This window comes from Acanthochromis polyacanthus, chromosome 3, assembly GCF_021347895.1.
Source record: "Acanthochromis polyacanthus isolate Apoly-LR-REF ecotype Palm Island chromosome 3, KAUST_Apoly_ChrSc, whole genome shotgun sequence".
In the NCBI taxonomy this organism is placed as follows: Eukaryota; Metazoa; Chordata; class Actinopteri; family Pomacentridae; genus Acanthochromis; species Acanthochromis polyacanthus.
In genome coordinates, this window is record NC_067115.1 from 30241665 (window position 1) to 30262887 (window position 21223).

Here is a 21223-nt window from a genome sequence, read left to right on the forward strand (position 1 = left end):
GCAAATTAGAGATGGTCAAGCAGAAGTCCTGTGATGATTTGAGATGGAATAACCCATTACCATCAGCCCACATTATTTCATATTATTCTGAAAATATTCTACTGTTTTCTTATCATCAGCGAGTCTCAGGTGAGGAGTAAATCCAACAATAAATCAGTCCTGCTAACAAGAACTATAAATGAGCACGAGTCAAGTATGTGAATGCACCATGTCCTGTATAGTCAATGATCACCTGATCTAGATGCAAGCAGCAGCTCTGTTTATAATGAAATATACGCACAAGCCAGAGCTTTCCTCCTTTTCTACAGAAACAATTACCAAATGTACATAATCAGTCACTTTGGTGACATTTCTGCTGTCTTCTCATCAGCTGAACTTCAAAGCTCACTTTGTGCAAAAATCACTAAACCTACCAGCAAAATACCGTTTCGTGTCTGTCAAACCTTAGCAGCCATTTCTTAGAAATCATGCCAAGCACTTCATAGGAAGGACACAGCATTAATCACGTTCAGGACGACAGCTTATCTGGTGTTTATGATGTGAAAATGTGTTCTTCTAAAGGCAAACACCCAATCCTCTCTGTAGAGAAATAACTGATGATATCCTTACAGTACTGTGTTTAATTGCCCTATGATGTACATCAGCTCGCTGAATATAAAGCTTGAACTTTCCTTTTTTCTTGACCTTTATTCAGCAGGCTTCCATGCAGAACAAACACACAATATTTTTCTTGATTAATCGCTTTGCAGTGATCAGATTTTGGCTCCACTTCGATTCCAAATTATATTAGAATGTCCTTGGAAGATAAAATGTTATTGGGCAACGTCTGAACAAGACATAGATGTTTCATTTCATTCCTTTCATTAAAAGCCCTCTCAGAAAAGGGCTTATTTCCACTCCTATTTACCACAAAAAAAACAAAAAAAACAGATCAGAGTACAGTATTCCCACATGCTAACACAACAGCCCTGGCAGCCATGGCAACATTTCTTAAACTGCTGTTGAAACATCTGTGAATAGATTTTTTTTCCCTCAGTTTGATGTTTACATTCGTCTGTCAGTTTTTGTGTGAAGAGGCATAATCTTTGGACTCTGAAGTCTGAATGCAGTTTAGCCTGGAGGGACACAGGGGGCAATGAGCCTGATAGAAACATGCGCTTACCTGAGACTCAAGGTCAGTCGTTCATCTTTAGCTCTCAGCAGATCCCCTACTGAAAATGTAGCACTACCCAGGAAGCTGCTCTGTTGAGGAAAGACAGAGGAGAAATATCGGGGTTAAATAAGAAATCAACACAAGGAAATTACTGAACTCTTCTTTTGGTTGGACCACATAGGTGATTGAAACAGGTAAGTCATGTGTCAGACATCAGTCTGAGCCCCGTCATCTAAAGACACAAAAACATGCAATCATGTCGACACACAGCAGCGGGACGTACAATCCACTGTCCTTTTCTGTCTCTGTTTAAACCTCTTTCTTCCTTTTCTCACTGCTCTGACAACATGTGTTTGCTGCAGGCACGATATGAACAGGGGGGTGTCAGCACGAGAACTGGGTCACTGAGAGAGAGGTAGGGGACGAGCCCATCAATAACGAAGAGAAATGATCCGTATTTGTAGGAAAGCACGCGCGCTAACACTCCGTCAGAGGCAGATATTCTTCACGTACATCCACACACGCACACATTCTGTGAAATTCCTGCCATCAACCATCAACATGCTAACTTGTGCTACGGGGGGGAGGCAGCACTGCGACCGTGCCAAGGACACCGGCTGCTGCGAACAAAGCTATAACACAATGTAGGTAATTAACAAAAGGTACAAAGGTGAGTCCACATATTTCATCATAGTGGGGAAGAAGACTTTAATTAAAGTATCCGGAGCCTCTTCACACAATCAGGGCACCATTTCCAGCCCTTTCATCTATCAAAATTAGGCTTTCTTAACAGTGCTGATGACGGTTCTTTGAATGCTAAAATGACAATAGAAAACAAGACAATTTGCGCCTCGCCCCCCTCTGTTCTTATACACGTCAAAGGCTCGCCCCTGAAGATGAAAACAGAATTGCGTCAGTTTTTCTAGTGAATGCAAATGAATTTCAGGTATTGTAGGCAAACAAAGACATCTTTCACACATTCCACACATCTTTTACACTCCATCTTATAGAGAAAAGACCGTAAATAAAGTCAGCTTGTGCAAATGGGATCCAGTGATCAAAGAGGCCAGATTAGCGTTACATAATACTTACCCTATGTGGCATCAGTCAAGACTGGGGCTGCAGTTAAAACTATGAAAAGTATTTTCCTCAATTGATCTTACATTTGTCTGAAAATACCAAAAATTGGAATTTGCCTAAACCCCTAAAATGCCATCTTTATCAAGCTGTCAGTCTAATAATCACATCATTTCATATATGACATACCATTATTTTTGAGTGACAAATCCCTGACGAAGCCACATAATAGCTACAGTTTCTTGTCTGTGTCATTGTAAAACTCTGAGTCTCCACTCTGTTACATTCAGTCACAGAAGGCTGCCAACTAATTTTTAATATTATAGCAGTCCCTGACATTAAAATCATTCTAATGAGGCCCACGCTGTGAGATATAAAGATTGTGATAAACTTCTGACAGAGAGCCCTAGTATCAGGATAGGTTCAACAGATATAGATAATCTGAGTGGAGAATGAAGGACGGATTGGTGAATCTCTGTGGTGACTTACTGTATAAAGTAAAATAAAGGAACACAGGGAACAGTGTTGTAATTAAGGTAAAGACAAGGTAACTATATTCCATTAGAGATTACCATTACTTGGGGGGGAGGGGGGAATCGAGATCATTGTCAAGATTACAATTTTGAACTACACCGTAGAACAAGAAAAGCACTCGGAGAGCACAGTACTCCTCCAAGGCTGTTCATTCCCCCATGTGGCATTATCAGAAATGCAGCATTTGTTTATTTATTGGTTCTTTATGCTCAGAAATTACAGCAATATAGCATGTGGCCATTTAATATAGATGGACCCACAAACAAAATGACCTCGCGTTGAGCGCAGGCGTGAGTTATGCATGTGTACGTTATGTACGGATACCAAATCATGTGACCTAAATATGAAGCAGGTAGTGAGAATTGATGGGACTCAAAAACACCACCACAACTTAATCAATTGTTCCTTATGTAGGATAAGTCCCAAAAAGTCCACAGCAGTGGATTTGTAGTAGGATCGCAATCGTGATCGTCAGCAGGCAGCTGACGTAGTGTTCACTTGTTGTCATAGTTACTGTGCTGCTATCTTGCAATGACGCAGGAATCTTTAACAAACCCGTGGATCAAGACTAAAAGCCAGATCACTGCCAAAATCTAATCACTCGGTCCTTGTGTCATTTCTGACCTTCCCTGAAAATTTTTATCCAAATCCGTTAGTCCGTTTTTGAGTAATGTTGCTAACAGACAGACAGACAGACAAACCAATGCTGATCATCCCATAACTCAGCCGTATTCCTTGGTGGAATAAAATGTGAATAATAGAATACTTTTAAGAGTAACAGTAATATGTCTGAAAAAATAAAGGAAAAAAAAACAGCAAAAGAGATAAGAACAGTACTGGTGAAATCGAGGTGTGAGAATACGGACCTGGTGGGGAAACAGTTGTTCTCTTCTGTTCGAAGCCACATCAGATAAGGGCGCAGAGTCACTATATATGTTTCTCCATATATTATATCTTTCTTCATCTATTGTGACTCGGTATATTTTCTGAACACTCAAGAAACAGAGTTCATCGTTAACAGTTTTATAGATACAATACGCAGGCATGACGGTTGTTGGTTAATCCAACGATGAAGTATTTCACTGAATCGAAAATTTGCCTTCATTGGCTAATAATACAACAACAATTACAGCTATTTGAGATTGCAAATGTTCACTCACAATCTGTCAAATTCTGCCAGATTAGTTCTTTTTAGGCTTTGATTAAATCCCTAAAAACGCCTCTCTGTGTATTGAAGTTACATAATATGAAGTTTTTTCCATGATAATTATCTCTTCCTGACTAAAAATGTCTTAGATAGAGCTCTACCCCATTGCCTTCTCTAAAAAGTGCAAATATCTAGAAAGTCCCCACCTCTCCGACTATCCACCCCCGACCTCCTCCACTCGCTCTGCTCAAACATTGTGAAACTGCTCTAAGCTACGTAATGGGAAGTTGTAATATTGGAACAATTCAGCTGAGCATGTTTGAACCTGAAACTGACTCTGAAGAGGAAAAGTTGTTCAGAAAACCACAACTCATGAAGGCAGTCTATAGTGAATACTGAGGTCACATTTTATAGTTTATAGTTTATTTTTTAGTTATTGGAAGCAACCGTATTTGCACAATTACCAAGCAAATATTCTGTTGTGAGACAATAGGAAAAAAAAAACAGAATGAAACACTCACTTGTAAAAAAATAAAAATAAAAATCAGACTTTTACTGACATTTAAATGTAATTGCCCGCCATGTAAGAAATAAGTAGATCAACTGTAACTCTGTGTGTGACGGCTCGCCTGTTTACAGTGAAGAAAAGTACAGAATTTAATTTACTGTTAGATTACTGCTGTTGTACAATGCTGGTCGTTGCATTCTCACATGGATCCTTCCGGTGCCTAAAGCTGCCAAATAAACTCAGAGGACAAACTCCTGCAAACAGCTGGAGGCAACAAACTAAACTTCAGCTCTTGTAAACACTTTGTAAAAAATCCCAGATTACACATTAGTGAGTCTCATTAATTTCACTCTCTTTATTGTAGCCCAAAGTTGTAATTTGGGAAGAGAATAGATAAATAGATTAAATTAGAGAGACAAGTAAATGGAGTATTGCGTGCTTGTTTTATGCCTCTTATCCAGGTTGTTTTCTCCTGACTAGATCTTTGCTTGTGTTGTATCTGCTGTCAGATGTATGTTGCTTTGGATGAGAGCCTCTGCTAAATGAAACGGTGGGATTTTACCTGTGTCAACAAAAGCCACATTAAATGTCCTTTGTGCTTACTGTGATGCTGAAATATGGAAAGTGTCTGATGTTCAAACTTTAACGTTTGTGCAAAAAAACCTATTTAGGCGGTGTGTTTTTCATAAAGAAGGGGCTTTAAAGCTTCCTTACTTGGTGTGATATTTGTTTAGGCAGTGTGACAGATCGAGACAGAACCTAGAAGCAGATTTTAAAAGCATGATCATTGGTAACACTGGCATGGTAGTATGTCATTCTATATTAAATGCCATGGAGTTATGTGATGATGGGTGTACATTTGTCTGTCTGTTTGTAACATTACTCAAAAACGGTTTAACGGATTTGGATGAAATTTTCAGGCAAGGTCAGAAGTGACACAAGGACCAGTTGATTAGATTTTGGCAGTGATGCAGCGTATTGTCCGGATTTGTTAAAGATTTCTGTATCATTGCGAGATGGCAGCATGGCGTCACTGTAACCATGACAACAAATGAATACTATGTCAGCTGCCAATCACATGAATGTGATCCTACTACAAATCCACCGCTGTGGACTTATGGAGACTTGTCTGTTGGAAATGATACAAGGAACAATTGGTTAAATTGTGGGGGTGTTTGAGTCCCATCAATTCCTGCCGCCCACTACATATTTAGGTCACGCGATTCGGTATCCGTACATGATGTACACATGCACAGGGTGACACAAAAAAACGGGAACTTTTTAACAATCCAATAAAACCAAGAGTGATGGAAGAAAAATATTTTATTCATAGTAATTGAAACCTTAAAACATGCCATTTAAGAAACAATGATGGAGTTTTCATTTTTTAAAAATTACTTCCTGTAGATGGCGTCCTCCTGTACGAATGCATTCTTGAAATCTGCTGTTGAGATTCCTCATTGGGTGCTGCAACATCTCAGCTGGAATACTGTGAATTTCATCCTGAATTCTCTGTTTTAACTCATCCAGAGTTCTTGGTCGAGTTGCCGAGATGAAATCACAATATCTCAGCTGAGCGCAAGGTCATTTTGTTTGTGGGTCCATCTATATTAAATGACCACATTCTATGTTGCCGTGATTTCTGATTATAAACAACTAATAAACTAATGCTGCATCTCTAAAAAACAAAAAATGCTGCATTTCTGATAATACCATATGGAGGAATGAACAGCTTTGGTGGGGTACTGCGCTCTCTCAGTGCTTTTCTAGTTTGATTATGTTTTACTCTCCTGTCTCTCAATTATGACCACAACATCATTTCATCTTATTTAAAGGGCAAGTTCCACCTAATTTCTATTGAATTCAATTAGTATAGCAAATAAATAAAAAGAATAAAATAAATATCACAAAAAAATAATATCCTGCCATCTATTTATCAACATGTTACACACCCTACCACCACTTTCTCACAATGTAACTCCAGCTAGTAGCTGAAAATTGGAAACGTGCACAGCAGGAATACATGACACAGCAAGGCAAAAGTAATAAATATATATAGAATATATTTTAAAATCCTAATCTTTATTTTGTCTTTTTTTCTTTTAGTATTGCGTTAATCCAGAAGTAACGGAAAGTAGCCAAGTTGTTAGTTTTGTGATGTCTGGATTAGGCTGCACTGTTTTAACATTTAACTAGCAACTGGGTCAGAATACATTTACCAGCCACCCTCCCAACCAGACAGGCTCCTATGGAAACTGTGGTTAAGTAGGCAAGACAGAATAAAGCTACACCAGCACCCCGAAACACTGCAAACCTGACAGGTCACATGACTATTACATACAAGTCATTCAGCACAGATGTGACTCAGTTTTAGTGTCATGGATTTTAATTTTGTCACCAGCTAAAAATATTTTCCAGTTAGACAAAGACACATTTTCTTCTTATCTTTTCTTTCAAGGTTTGTGTTTCCAGCTTCCTTTTTACCTCTAATTTTGCTTTCTCTCTCCTGCTAATGCTGCACTGCTTTTTGTCTCCGTCTACTTTTCGGTCTCTATGTATCAGATTATAAAAAAAAGTGCATCCTGTCTACTGACCTTTTCTCTCAATCATTTCCTCCCCGGCATTTTCCTGCCACCCCATACAAATGTCCTCATGCTTACAGCCCCAAACACATTCTTTTGTCCAATCCATTGACAAGTAGGCAAACGCATGACTACAAAACAGAAAAGAAAGAAAAAGAAAGAAACCGGAGCAGACCAAAACACAAGGTCAGTGCTGAGAGAAAAATAATATTTAAGCACATGTGAAAGGTTAAAAAAAAAAAAAACTGCTGAAATTTGATAAGACACACAAACCCCAAGCATCACATTGAGTTTCAGGTTTATGCAGCACAGTGCCATGTCCTTATGAATTAAACAGAGCCAGGATCCCCAGTAGGCGCCGCTTAATATGCACAACGTCATATTCTTCAGCAGTGACGTATCATAGCCAATCCCAGTTTGCCCTGATAACCCAGAGCACAAGGCACAGAAGGCCATTACACACAGCGGAGGAACATAATATCCCTATGTAGCCATTACTCGCTAGTCGGCACAGAACGTCTGGTAAATGGTCTTAGAAATCCATTCCTTAGCATCATTTTATGGCCCCTCACGATGAAGGCTTTAAAAGTAATGAAGCTCTGGAGACCATCTTCTTACGCAAGATCAAAGTAGCTATACCAGGGAAAATGAGAGAAAGATGGGGGCAAGAGGAGGAGTGGAGTGAGCGAAGAAGACAAATGAAGCTCTTCCAGGATCACGGAGGATTGATTATGATGGTCTCCCTCTGTTCCCATCTCACATGCTGTGGCTCTCTCACTTTTTTCCACCTGCTCTCGCACATTTCTTTGACTGCTTCCATTGGCCACGCCGGCTGGGAGCTACTAGCGGAACTTTTGATCTATGATCTCCTTCCCTGGTTTTAAGCTAAAGGGACAGTGTTAAGCCACATCTTAACACAAAAGAGCTCTTGAAAAACACACACAGATCAATCGTGTACAAAAAAATGAAAGACGCTTGTGCAGGAGCACGCAGAGCTGACAGACTGCACATCTGCAGGCCATCCCGACCACTCATCTGTGGACCCTTGAAGGCCACAGCGTCTGCTCATCACCAGGCAAAGGGTAAAAGGTCCAACTGAAGCTGTATATCTATTGATTTTCTCCACGTCCTGTGTGACAGGGTGACACACACCAGCACACACTAACACTCCCTCAATCACGAGCTGCAGAGAATACCTGGAGGAGAGGACATTCATTCACATGCTACGCCAACAAATGACATTTCATACAAATGGCAGCAGTGACAGTTTGGCACCGGCTGATAATATGCATCTGGTGCACTATTAACATTTATGAATAGGAACAGATTTATACCACGGAGGTCAGTGGCGTCTACATGAATACTCTGCTCCCTTGCTACAAATTGGCCTAATTAAGTCATTAGAGATGTCATGACATGTCATTTATTGTAGCACGCAAATATGTGCACTCAAGCACTAACTGTGGCTATAATAAGTCAAAGCTGACAAAGAGTGAGATCATACACGTAAAACACACACACACACACACACACACACACACACACACACACACACACACGGAAGTCCACTTACAGTTGTGTTTCACAGGATCCGAGCCAGTAAGCCAGCGCGACAGTGAGAGAAAAGCTACAGTTTGACAGAAATAAAGAAGAGAGAGAGGAAAAAGTGATGTTATGTCTTCCTTCTTCCTCTTAAAGAGCTCCAGGACAGTCTTCTTACAAATCGTCCTGCGGTCCCCGGTTAGAGTAACTCCATGTACAGGTCATATTAGCTCCTCAAAGACCAGCAGGCACACTGGCTGATTCATACACTGCAAACATGGAAACACGTGAAGCACACGCAGACGTACACACTGCAGCCTCCGCTGTGGCTGAGCTACTGGCGCTGCTGCTGTTGCTGCTGTGGCTGTAGCTTGACGGTAAGCGAGACCAGGGAGAGCGAAAGAAAGAAGGAGGAGGAGGAGGAGGAGGAGGGAGTCACAAGAGGGGAGGGAGGGAGTCGACAAATGCAAGCAGTGGAGGCAGTGAGGGGGAAGAGGGAGGAGGGCAGAACAACACAGAAGAGGAAGAGACAGAAAGGAAGGAAGACAGACAATTAATGGGTAGAAAACAAAGATAGCAACACAGAAAAGAGGTGAGAGATATAGAAGAACATCGGGGGAGACGGAGAGGGAGAGGGCGAGAGACAGACTTGTGTGTCACACCTCGGCTGCAGTCTGTGACTCAGATGGCCAACAGGAAAAGAAACACTTGTTATGGCTACTTGAATTAACATGAATTCCGACCGCACGGTGCGAGGCACATGTGTAGGAGTGTCTGTTTGCACACACACACTTCAAAACACACACTGACGTTCTTGAGGATTGCACGAGAGGCTTGTTGAAGATACCCGCGTTTTAATTCACGTATTTGCCGACACATTCAGCGGCCACTTAGAGAGATGGGAAAAAAACACCATTAATGCATACTGAGACAATGACGAACAAACGCACACACACACAACAACAACACCGGCGACACCAGGCTTGGGTTTTACCTATCTGGGCTCAAAGCTTGGATTAAGTAGGGTTTAATTTACCCATGCTGACACAGGGGGATGAGTAATTCTGGCAGAACAAAGGACACGCTCTACACTGGCCCTTATCACCACAAGCAGGTACACAACCAAACACAATGAGGCGCGCACATCCGCACAAACACCCAACAGTTGTTCACACAGTTTGGCACAAACACACCAATCACCGGAGGTCACAGTGATGAGGAGTCAACCTTCCTTAATATGGAAGGTGGGGTGTGGAATTAGGAAGTGTGGGCGGATTTAAAGTGCTATTTTCACCTTACTTACAGTGAGGATTGATGACCTGTGTGCCAAATGGAAGCCTGAGACTGATGCATGAACTCATAGCTGCCAATAGATGACCCAAGATGCTCCCCTTTCTGTTAAACTGCTTACACTGACGATCTAACGGTGTTTATGTACACTGGTGCTGCTGCCGAACCCATTTGAAATTTTTAGTTGGCTACAGCTATTTTTCTCTCCCTCTCTCTCTCTCTCAGTGGTTCCTGATGTGTTTTCGTGGCCTTTTCTTGTACATACTCCCACTTCAAATTGCAGCGTACAATAGGAATTAGTTTGAATGGGATTTTGAATCATGGCATATACGGATCGAGAATCAAAGATCAAAGCTTGCTCAAAATATGAATTAAGCACATGGCAGCGAGGCATACTTAATGCCATACTTTGCAAGTTCAAAATGCTTGACATATTTCCGAACATTCAAACGGAGTTTCTGAAAAGCACACTGAGATGTAGCGGTCTTACATTCAGCAGAGAGAGTTACTGAAGGTGAAATGTTTGAGGGTCCTTCCCTGTGAAAGTTTCTCCTTAATTTCAACATTTTTAAGCTTTCTTCAACCAGCGTTCACAGCTGAATTCTATCACAGCAGCACATTATTCATTGACCTTACATGAATCTGTAGGCAGTGGACGTGTTAGTCCGTGTAAAGACGATAGAACAAATGCCACTGGCAGCTTAAGTCTTTGTACAGATGCAATAAGGGATCTCAGACTACCAGACACCTTAAACCCAGATGAGCACAGACAAAAGCACTGGGTTGTGTTTTCCCCCAGTGAGCTGATGTTCTCATCCTTAGCTGTCTACCCTCGACATTGTCCTTGCATTCTTCCCTGACTTATTTCTTTCATGGTTCTCTACCTTGACCCTATTCCCCTGCTTTGATCTGTTAAAAGGGGAAAAAAAGAAAAAGCCTGCAGACAGACAGAGATGTAGACAGACCTGAGCTCACCCTCTTTTTGCCCTTCCCATATATATCTCAGTGGCATTACCACCAGCTTACATGAGAGGGACAGCTGAACAGCGCTGATATGGTCCCTGTACTGGATTGAATTTAACAAAATATATAGAACACCTCTGACTTGCTGTGCCAGTGACGCAGGACCTTTGAAAGTGTCCTGTGGTATCCAGCTGGGGACAAAGACAGCAGATCCTGCAGCTTGTTGCATTGGACCTCTGTGGGTCTGGCTTGTTACAGCACATCCCATGGATACTTAATGAGAATGGAATCTCAGGAGTTTGGAGGCTGGATCAATGTTTTGTTGTGTTCCTCCAGCTGTTCCTGAGCAGTTTCAGTGGTTTGGTGGAACCGATTGTCCTGCTTGGAGAGCAGAGGTGTTTGGTCTGTAATAGTCTGACTCACCAGATACAGGCTGCAAGTGGAAGTTGTCACTAGTCATGTGAGTCACGTGAAACATTGGAATTTACATCAAACAGTTTACCAAAAGAACGGGTAAAGAAAACCTATGTCCTCTCTTCTATTTTTCATATTTTCATAACATTGTCAGCCTTGATTGAATGTCTCACTCTATCTCATATTATCAGGATCAGACTAATTCTTTTTACTGTTTTCCATCAGTCAGTTTGTCCTCTTGGTCAACAGTAACAGCTAGCTAAATATCTAGCTTCTACTGCTGAGAAAAAGCTAACATTAGCATGGATTAGCTACTCTGTTACTGTGATTGAAGTAGGGTTAAGAAACAACAAACAAAACATGGAAAAAATGGTACCATTGATGTGTAAGCAGAGCCAATCAAGCCTTTGATAGTTTATTACCTATTATTGATGAATATGAAACAGAAAATTGTAAAAGAGAAGGTATATTTTTCAGAAGTTTTGATGCCCACATGCCCTCCATTTCTGTAATGACTCAAACATTTGTAGGCTTAATACGACTAAGCTAGCAAGTACTTTCATGCCTGCTGATAGTGTTTCTCTTGAGTCTGTCAGAACATTAAAGTGTTTTGGAAGCCTGTGCTCTTTAATTGGAAGTATTTTGTGTTTCATTATCTCTTAAGAAAATGTTTCAAGTCATAGTGTTTCACGTCGGCTCCAAAACAAGTGTGGGTCTGAAAAAGGGGGTCACACTGCAATCAGGGCTCTCTTATGTTCAGGCTAAAATGGTAAGTTGTGCTCATGAGGTTTGATATATTAGTGTGTGAGGGTATGTGTGATATAGTCAATTGCTTCGAGGTTTTCAATGGTCCCAGTCTGACCTATAGCGGCACAGCAGGATCCAAGTTCTGGGCACTTCCTGTTACGTGTGTGTGTGTGTGCTTGTGTGCGTTTATGCAGTGTACTTAGAGTGTAATAATACTGATTTTACTTAGATAAAAAAAAAATACTTTGATGTGTTTTTCTAGTGTTTTTTTGCCATTACATGCCTTATTAATCGTTTGTACTATTCTTGACTGCTATATGAATAACTTTTGAAATTTATCAAAGGCATCTACTGTAAAACAAGTCCGTCTTGTTGTGCAAACACTAAACTGAAGAAGGAGAGACAAATGCCCTCTGGGTCTGGCTTTGATAAAAGAAAGCAAAACTTTAATCTTTTTCAACTATAGTAAGATTACAGAGTGTAAAATTGCAAAAGTGGGTTCTTAATTGGCATAGCTTTCCATGACTTCACTTCTGTGCTCACATAATTCAGTGATAATTCTTATCTAACTTGGAGTCGGACTAGTGTTAATTACCATGACAACATGGGTTTTTAGAAAAAAATCCATTCCCAAACTAAAATGTGGAGTAGATTACAGGGACCAACAACAAAGAGTACATTGCCGTGCATTACGAAGAACTGAATTAATAACTTAATGTCTGAGTGATGTTAAAATTGAAGCTACAATAGTATCGGGATATCAGAGCTAAATGCATTTGCTGGTTTAATTAGCCAGCTGTTTGAAGAACACAGCTCACTGTGCTGAAATGTGCGCTACAATGACAAACAATCTCAGCCATTATCCCAGCATAATATGCCAGCTTTGATACTGTGGCGCTGAATACCAAGTCTCCATATTTTCAGGAGCTGGAGATTTTCCACTGAATGAATTTGCCAGTCTCTTGTGTGCTATTTTTACCGTTGTATATCTGCAGTTTTGCCAGAGCCAGGGTATTTTCAGGGAAGGTGAAATTTGCTTTTCACTCAGATAACGGAACAATTCACATGTTCTACCACAGACAATTCAACAACAAATTCTCCAAACGCTGTAACCTATGAAGCAGCATAAAGCACACAAAGCTCTCAGTCAGTGTTTGTATTCTTAGTGTACTGAAAGCGTCTAATATACTAAAAACACACACTTCTCTAAACCTTTAAAGCGGCACACTTCTTGCGCTAAAACTACAGACTCCACGAAGATATTTTTACACGTGAGATTTTACAAGCACTTGATTTTTTTCAGCCTGAGAGGTAAATACTCACCGAAAGCTGACTGCTGAGAGATAGCGGTTTCCTCCAGGGGAAGTACCTTCACGGATTTCGTCTCCTGCATTTACTGTAAGTTCAGACAGATCTATAGAGCAATGTACGATAAACGCCGCGCAGCAGCCGACAAGTTAATATTCCTCTTCCTCACAAAACAGGTTAGGGCTTCTGAGGATCTCCTACAAGCAAGCCAGGCTCAATGTTCATACCTGCTCACACGCATTCTTCAGCTTGTCAATGCCTGCCCCCAAACAAGAACCTACCTTTGGTTTTTTTGTTTCTCATCTCACTCCCTCAACTGCTGCTCTTGCTTACTTCATCAGGTTTTGTCCTTTTTTGTGTCTGGCCAACAATCAAGCAACCTCTGTGACAGAAGTGCCCAGGTAGGTTCAACACAGGCCACAAAGACCGATAAGGACGTACTTGAGTTCCATTAAACAGAAAATCCGATTTCCACATTCATGCATATCTGTCTCACAAGTGAAAGCTGCAGGTAAGAGAAAAAGAAACTCGAGCTGTGGCAACTGCAGCCTGCCCTTGGTACACAGGGAGCACACACCAAAGCCCCCCCCACACACACACTCTCAGCTTTGCTCCATAAAGTTTAATAGCTAACCCCACTGCAGACTAGGTGATAAAAATCAAGGCTCCCTTCACTCACAGTCTGTAAACATGACTTGGTAGCAGGTCCACAGACTGCACCGCCTCATTCAAACCCCTCTGTATTGACTCGAGCACTGCGTTTAAATTACAGCACAGCAAACTTGAAGCTTGTTAAGTTAGACTTGCATTTTAATAGGCTGCTTTTGTTGTTGTTGCCCGTGTCAGCAAATGAAGCAGATCCATATGATCACACACTTACAGTATGCAAGTGTTTAATATCAGCTACTTATAGCAGTCTGCTATCAGCCCGAGCAGATGGAGGCTGCGGTTAAGAACTTCCTCTTCTCGGCGCTGTGGTTCAAGTTCAGGCCCACAAATTGTTGCAAAGGGCAGCTTTGCACAACGAGTGGAAGGACGAATTTTTTATTTTTTTTTAATCTTTTTAATCACCCACACAACATGTTGCGAAGTACAGCATCCTGTTTGTCAAGTCATCACTGTTATCTTCATTGTAGAATTAATTGGAAGCTTTTGGTATCTAACGTCAAGAAAGCATGTTTCACTCACTGAATGTAGCCTGCATTTTGTGCACAGTAGAGGCATAATACAGAGTCTTGTGTTGCCTACCTGTGGATAGATAAGAGGAAATATGCAGGCTTCAATTCCCTGCCCTTATGTAACAGCAAGAGGCTGCTAGCTCACCCCAAGGCTACAGGCTATGTCGGGACTCCCTCACTCTACCTCGCCTTTTTTCTCGCACACTCTTACATACGCAGGCACACAATAATGGTGTTATAATATGCTAGCTCATGCCTGAAGTGGTTGATAGCTCTCTTCTTCGGAGCGCGGGGCTATAGGGGCTGTGAAAGTAAACAGCTCAGATCAAACCAACTCTTAGCTCCCTTTGAAGAGTGGGAGACAATTATAGAGATCAATGGTGCAGCCCAGAGGTGGTTAACAGCCTAGACAGGCAGAAAGACAGAGATTGATGCGCCATAAGATCGAGAGAGTCTGCTCCTCGACGACTTCACTATGCAGTCAAATTCAGTGTTCAGTGCATCCTCACTGAACGTACTTTGGGAGCACAATAAGCCGGCTGCAGTACACACGTCGTACCCAGGAACTTTTATCCCTCAGTGAGTAAGATTCAAACACCTCTGTGTGAATCTCGCTGCTATACGTTTCATTTTCAAGCAGATGGGGGTAAAGGTTTGCGTGGGTGGAGAGTTCTTCCTGCAGTAGTCTTCTAATAGGCGGGTTTCATATGACTCCTCTCCTTCAATTCAGAGAAACCTGTGGCATAAACTTATGAGAAGCTTATGGTGGAACTGTGTGATCTCTGCTCATATGTGCATTTTACTCTTGCTCTTACATGCTTTTAACTTGTGTGAATGTTGCATATTGCTTCCAGCCATGTCTAACAGCATTTCAACAGCCACAAAGATGGCAACGACACACCAAAAAGCTGAAAGTGTCAAGTCAAAGCGTGCATCTGCATGGGTGTCACTCACTGTGCAAGAGGTGAGCCGTAAACTGCAACTTAAAAGCTCTGGCAGTAAACTTGCTCTTACTGAGTAGGAGTTTCAGACGAGCTTTCCTGGCCCTTCCTTACCAGTGGGATAACATAAAACCAAGTCCATATAGAAGCTGCAGTTTCAGATGACTCGCACCACCTTGACTTAGTAAACAACAAGATGCAGGAAAGAGTGGGAGAAGTGCAAGAGCCGCAAGCTATTTCTGTTTCTCAGCACACCTCAGAACATATTAGTTGACTAAATGACATATTTGCCGATTGATGTGGAACAACACCAACAAAAGAGCCTTTTGAACTAAATATATTGCTTATGTGAGCATAGAATTTGTCCTTGGTGGCTTCGAGATAGCAGATGAAGAGATTTAGAAAGTATAATTTTTTTGTTGTTGTTGCATGAACAGCATATAAAATTCTTCAGAAAATGGGAGAGTGATAAGATCAAACAAATATATTTGTACTTCCTGGAGAGAGGGAAATAATAATAAAAAAAAGCTTCTGAGGTTTTTAATGTCTTCCCACCCTCTTTGGGTGTGCAGTGGGGAAACAATGTTGGCTGATTTCTGATTATCTTATAATCCATCTGCGCAAACAGAACGAAACAACAAAGCAGTGACAAAAGCTGTTCTGCCCCACATTCATTTACTCCTCAGTCCTCCTGGGTGAAGGGGGGTGGAGAAAGAAAAATGTAATGTCTGAATGAGCTAACAAAAAGGCAGGCTTCTGTACCAGAGGTGATATACATTAGTGTTAGCACAGCGCAATGCTTGGACAGGTTGGCAAAGTTACAGCCGCCTTATTTCATCGATCTCAGTTGAACAACTGAGTTTGGTTTTAATTGTATCCACCCAGCATGACTACACACACATGATTACAAATGCTGCGTGTCCAAAGGTTTACTCGCACACTGTAGAGGACCCTGGCTGGACTGGCAAGCTCATCAGTGGCTCAGTTAGCCATGGAAAATAGCTGCCTTTACACAAATACACTCACACAGCCAACAAGCATCAGCACTTTCCACCAGTGTCTCTCTCAAAGGAAACCATTACACTGCAGAAACCCACGGGAAGGCAGGCAGAAGGGGATTTTCTTGAGCATTTTTCTCTTCCTCTCTCGCTTGAAAAAAACAAATAAAAAAAAACCCCTAACTTACAATAAGCTACTTTTCCCAGGGAGAAAAAAAAAAAGATTACAGTCAACCGAGCGTCTAATTCACCCGTGACCCAGTAATTTATTTGGCTGATAATCTGCTATTGCAGGTGACACTTACAATCACCAATAAAAATGAGCAGAGAAGTGAGGGAGGGTTAAAAGAACTATGGGTTGGGCTGATTGGTGAAGGAGATATTTGATTAAATTCTCAGATGAATAATGCATTATGAAATTGATCCCGACAAATCCCACCTTGAGGAGATTGGAGCAGGATTATACGGGGGAAGGTCTGCGAGAGGTTATGACAAAGAGGTTTTCCTCGAAAGGTGCACTTCAGCATTGAGTGGCTACCTGCTGCTCCATCAGGCAATTTGCCATGTCCCATTTATATGCATGCCAGCTACACGCAGTAACATCACGCTGTGAGGTGCATGAATAGCAGTAGGTTATGTAAGATGGAGCCCTTAGCCTGTGATGTCCTACCATTGCCCAAGAATCTCAGACAACAGTTTGGTGAAGACCCCACATGCTCACTCTGCCCGACTCCAGTTACACTCAAACGCAACTTAGTGGGCTGCAAGACCAGCCTTACCCAAGACTGTTACACCCGGCGGTACAAAAAGGTGCTGAAGTGCCTGGCACTAGTGCTGGATGAGTGTCAGCCCCCCTCCACCCACATCATCACACTGGCAAGAAACAGCATTTGTCCAGGAGGTTGAGGGTCGAGCCTGTCTCACCACTTGGAGAGGCGCTTGTTTATCACATATGATGCAATATTTAATAAATATTATATATATGCAAATACACAACTATTTTATCACAAAATAAATCATTAATTAAAGAACGGGGCTATTTTAGTTAGGTATGGCTTCTGGAGCTACAGGAAAGCTAATGAAACAACACAAATTTATTTTTTAACCAACTGCATTCAAACAGGACTGCACAGTGACGTAGTGGTTAGCACTTTCGCCTTGCAGCAAGAAGATCCCCGGTTCAAATCCCTGCCTGGGCCTGGGATCTTTCTGCATGGAGTTTGCATGTTCTCCCTGTGCATGCGTGGGTTTTCTCTGAGTACTCCGGCTTACTCCCACAGTCCAAAAACATGCTGAGGTTAATTGGTTACTCTAAATTGCCCGTAGGTGTGAATGTGAGTGTGATTGTCTGTCTCTATATGTAGCCCTGTGACAGACTGGCGACCTGTCCAGGGTGTCCCCTGCCTTCGCCCGAGTCAGCTGAGATAGACTCCAGCACCCCCCGTGACCCTCGTGAGGATAAAGCGATGTATAGAGAATGGATGGATGGATGTATTCAAACAAAACACTTGATGTAAATCAAGGAAAACAGCACGCACAATCAATTCAATGAAAAGACTACAAAATAAAATAGAAAGTACCTAATTTATACAATCATTTAAGTAATCACTCCTAATTAGACAATTCCAAAAGTTCAAAATACAAATTTTGTTTGAGATTCTCTAAATCTCAAGGAAACATGAATAAAAAGGGAAAAAACTGTTGGCACAGCATGCTCCTACTGCTACAGCAGTAATGCAGCCACACTTTGAGCTCTGCACTGAAACAGGATTTGCAGGTGTTTTTCTAGCTTATCATTTCCAATCAACAAAAAGGCCCTGACCTGTTTAGACAAACAGGTAAAGAAAAACTGGTTGTTACAACGGGATTTAAAATGGCAAATCTGGCATTCCCACTTCCATCAGCAGTGTTTTATTGCATGTCTCACCATCCATTCAGCAGCTTGTAGACAGAGGCTGTCCTGAGCAGCACATCCTGCGTGGGATTGGTCTGTTGGTCAGTCCAGGTTCTAGTCTTCTCCAGGTTTGAAAATACAATTGTTTGCTGAGAGTTTCAACTTGGCTGTGTTGTCTTCCACAGCTTGGCATGACTGATTGCATGCACAGGTGTAGGGCGAGGCCAAGGTGTGCTACCATTGGCTTACTCACTTTGACTGGCAGCTTACCTGTCCAATAAAAACAGAGCAGCTTGATGCTGCTTGATGGCCAACAAAACTATTTCAGAGTGTCCCATTTTACCTGGGTTGCACTTGTGGTTGGAAGATGCTGGTAGACCTGAACCAAAAGCTCTGCTTCCCACCTGAGATCATATCCATCAACCTGCAACCAGACCTGGTGCTATGGTGAGCTTCTCTTAGGCACATTTACATCAACGAGCTCACAGTGCCTGGGAGATCTCAGTAGAGGAGGCCTACGAGCGCAAGAAGCTGAGATATATGGAGCTTGCTGTCGATGAAAAACAGCGAGGCTGGATGGTGAGGGTCCGAGCAGCTGAAGGAGACCGCAGAAGGTTTGTAGCCACCTCAACATCCAGGCTTCTCTGGGAGATGGGAGTACTGTGGAAGGCCCAACGACAGGCAATCAAGGACCTCTCCAGAGCTGCTGAAAAAGGAAGTCAGTGGCTGTGGATAAACAGAAAGGACTGCACCTGGGTCTTCAAGTGAGTAGATGGCATCTAAGGAGTGTACCTGGGGCGCTGGAAGTCACTGCTGAACCCTCTGGAGGTGTCGTGAGTCGGTCAGCTAAACACCTCGAAAAGACGGCGCCTACTTGATAACCCAGAGGCTCTCACTCACTTGACCATCCCACAGATTCTTAGAAGGTGTCTTGTGTATGCAAGAAGGGATACCAACATCTAGTCCAACACAACACATTCAACCATTCATGTCTGATGGCCTTAAGAAAACTCAAACGAAAGCAGTTTGTTTACTCCTGAATGCTTTCTTTCTCTTTCTTGTCCATTGCATTTCATGCTGACACATAGCTGAGTTAAAGGAAATGTCAGCTCATTTTACTGAAAATAAATATAAAGTTATGTGAATATCATCAAAACAGATTTAGTTATGTAACATACTTGTCTGAAATGTACACTTTCTTACTGAGAGTTACATTAGTTGAATTAGGCTGGAGCCAGCAGCTGCTACTTTTTGCACTTTGTTTTCTTTTCTGGCTAAACAAACAAGATATTAAATGTTAATTAGCTTTACAAATGCTTGAAGGCAGATTTTGCAATCTTTGGACTGAGCTAAGCTGGCTGTTTCTGTTTCCAGTCTTCAAGACATGATAAGCTGTTGGCTAGAATTTTTTACTACACTGATAAAAATAAGACCGATATTGATCTTCACATCTAACTTCCTCTACTTATTTAAATGGTGAAGCATTCTTTTAGTTTAGTTCTTTTTTTTTAGGGTCATTTCATGCCAACTCACTTAACTCCTCCTGTGCATGTCATGGAATTTACTTGGAAAATAAATTCATGTGAAAACTTTTTTAAGTTCACAGAACCTACGGCTCTACCCCACATACTCAATCAGTCATAAAATTTTAAAGTTTTACCCTTGAAGCTAAATTTCATCATTTTGTGAATCCTTGTAAGCCTCAACAATTTCTGTTCTGTTCTTTTTTTTTCCCTTTCTTTTTCTTTTTTTTATTTTTTTTACAATAGTCATCAAAGATAAATGATTATTCATTTAAGTGGAAAACTATATATATAAAAAAGCATCTGTTTACTTGCATTCTTTGTGGATGTTGAGCACAAATTCAAGTCCATCCATGAAACAAAAGCAAAGTGTGAGGCTTGGAAGCGCTCTCAATAATGATGAAATTTAACTCCGAGGGCCAAACTTCAAAAATGTATCATTGAAAAAGTATTTGAAGTATCTGAGCTTTAGGATTTTGCAAGGTGCCATTGAAGTTTCCACATTTTTCTAGACGATCCCTGACATGAGGGAGGATTCGGTGATTTGCTACAGCATGCTTATCTTTAATCGACTGTTTTATCGTGCATAATCCTTTTCTGATGATTAACTTCATACAAAGATCACCAAACAGAAAAAAGAAACCAAAACATGTACACTACCTTTTAAAAGCTTGGGGTCACTTAGAAATGTCCTCATTGTTAATGTTGTAAATGACTATTCTAGCTGGAAAAGGCTGATTTTTAGTGGAATATCTCCATAGGGGTACAGAGGAACATTTCCAGGAACCATCACTCCTGTGTTCTAATGCTACATTGTGTTAGCTAACGGTGTTGAAAGGCTAACTGATGATTAGAAAACCCTTGTGCAGTTATGTTAGCACATGAATAAAAGTGAAAAACATGAAATTGCTTGGCTGACCCTACTTTTTTGAATGTTAGTGTATACTTTAACCACCAAATTCCTTCAAAAATGCACAAATTCTCCTTGATACACCTGCAGTGCTTCAAGGTCCTCCACAGGTCGGATTTGGACACAGCTCTTTGATTTAAACGTCCTCTGCCAACAACCTCAGACTGTCTTCATGATGTGGGGATCAAGGTTCTTTCAGCGCCGTCATCTGTATCAAGATCAATTCTTCCTGTCACTGAAAAGGCAGCTTTATGGCTTGGCTGCATGTTGACAACTGTTATCAGGTTGAAAAACAAATCTGGGACTAATCAGATGGCGTTGGGGATAAGAATCTAAACATAAAATGCCTAAAATTTTAAAATGCATCTTCTAGTGTTGCAAAACGCTCCACTCTAATTACTAACACAATTCATTGACACCAAACTCTCTCTCTCTGGTGTGGGTTCCTTGTACTGCTTGCGTTTCAACCAGACACGATTTATTGGTGCCATTCACTTGTGTTAAGTTGCGGCTT

The 21223-nt window shown here is 41.4% G+C and overlaps 1 protein-coding gene across 4 annotated transcripts in view; it reads right to left on the bottom strand.

The window, feature by feature from the left end:
* inpp4b (inositol polyphosphate-4-phosphatase type II B) overlaps positions 1-21223 on the bottom strand; it is a 221976-nt gene that overhangs the window by 128918 nt on the left and 71835 nt on the right. For 3 of the 4 annotated variants that reach the window (XM_051946193.1, XM_051946192.1, XM_051946194.1), the window contains one exon: positions 1163-1242. In XM_051946193.1, the coding sequence (XP_051802153.1) occupies positions 1163-1242 (80 nt within the window). Of the gene's footprint in view, positions 1-1162; positions 1243-8574; positions 8917-21223 lie in introns of those variants that run through there. The other variant, XM_022202573.2, reaches the window with a different exon arrangement.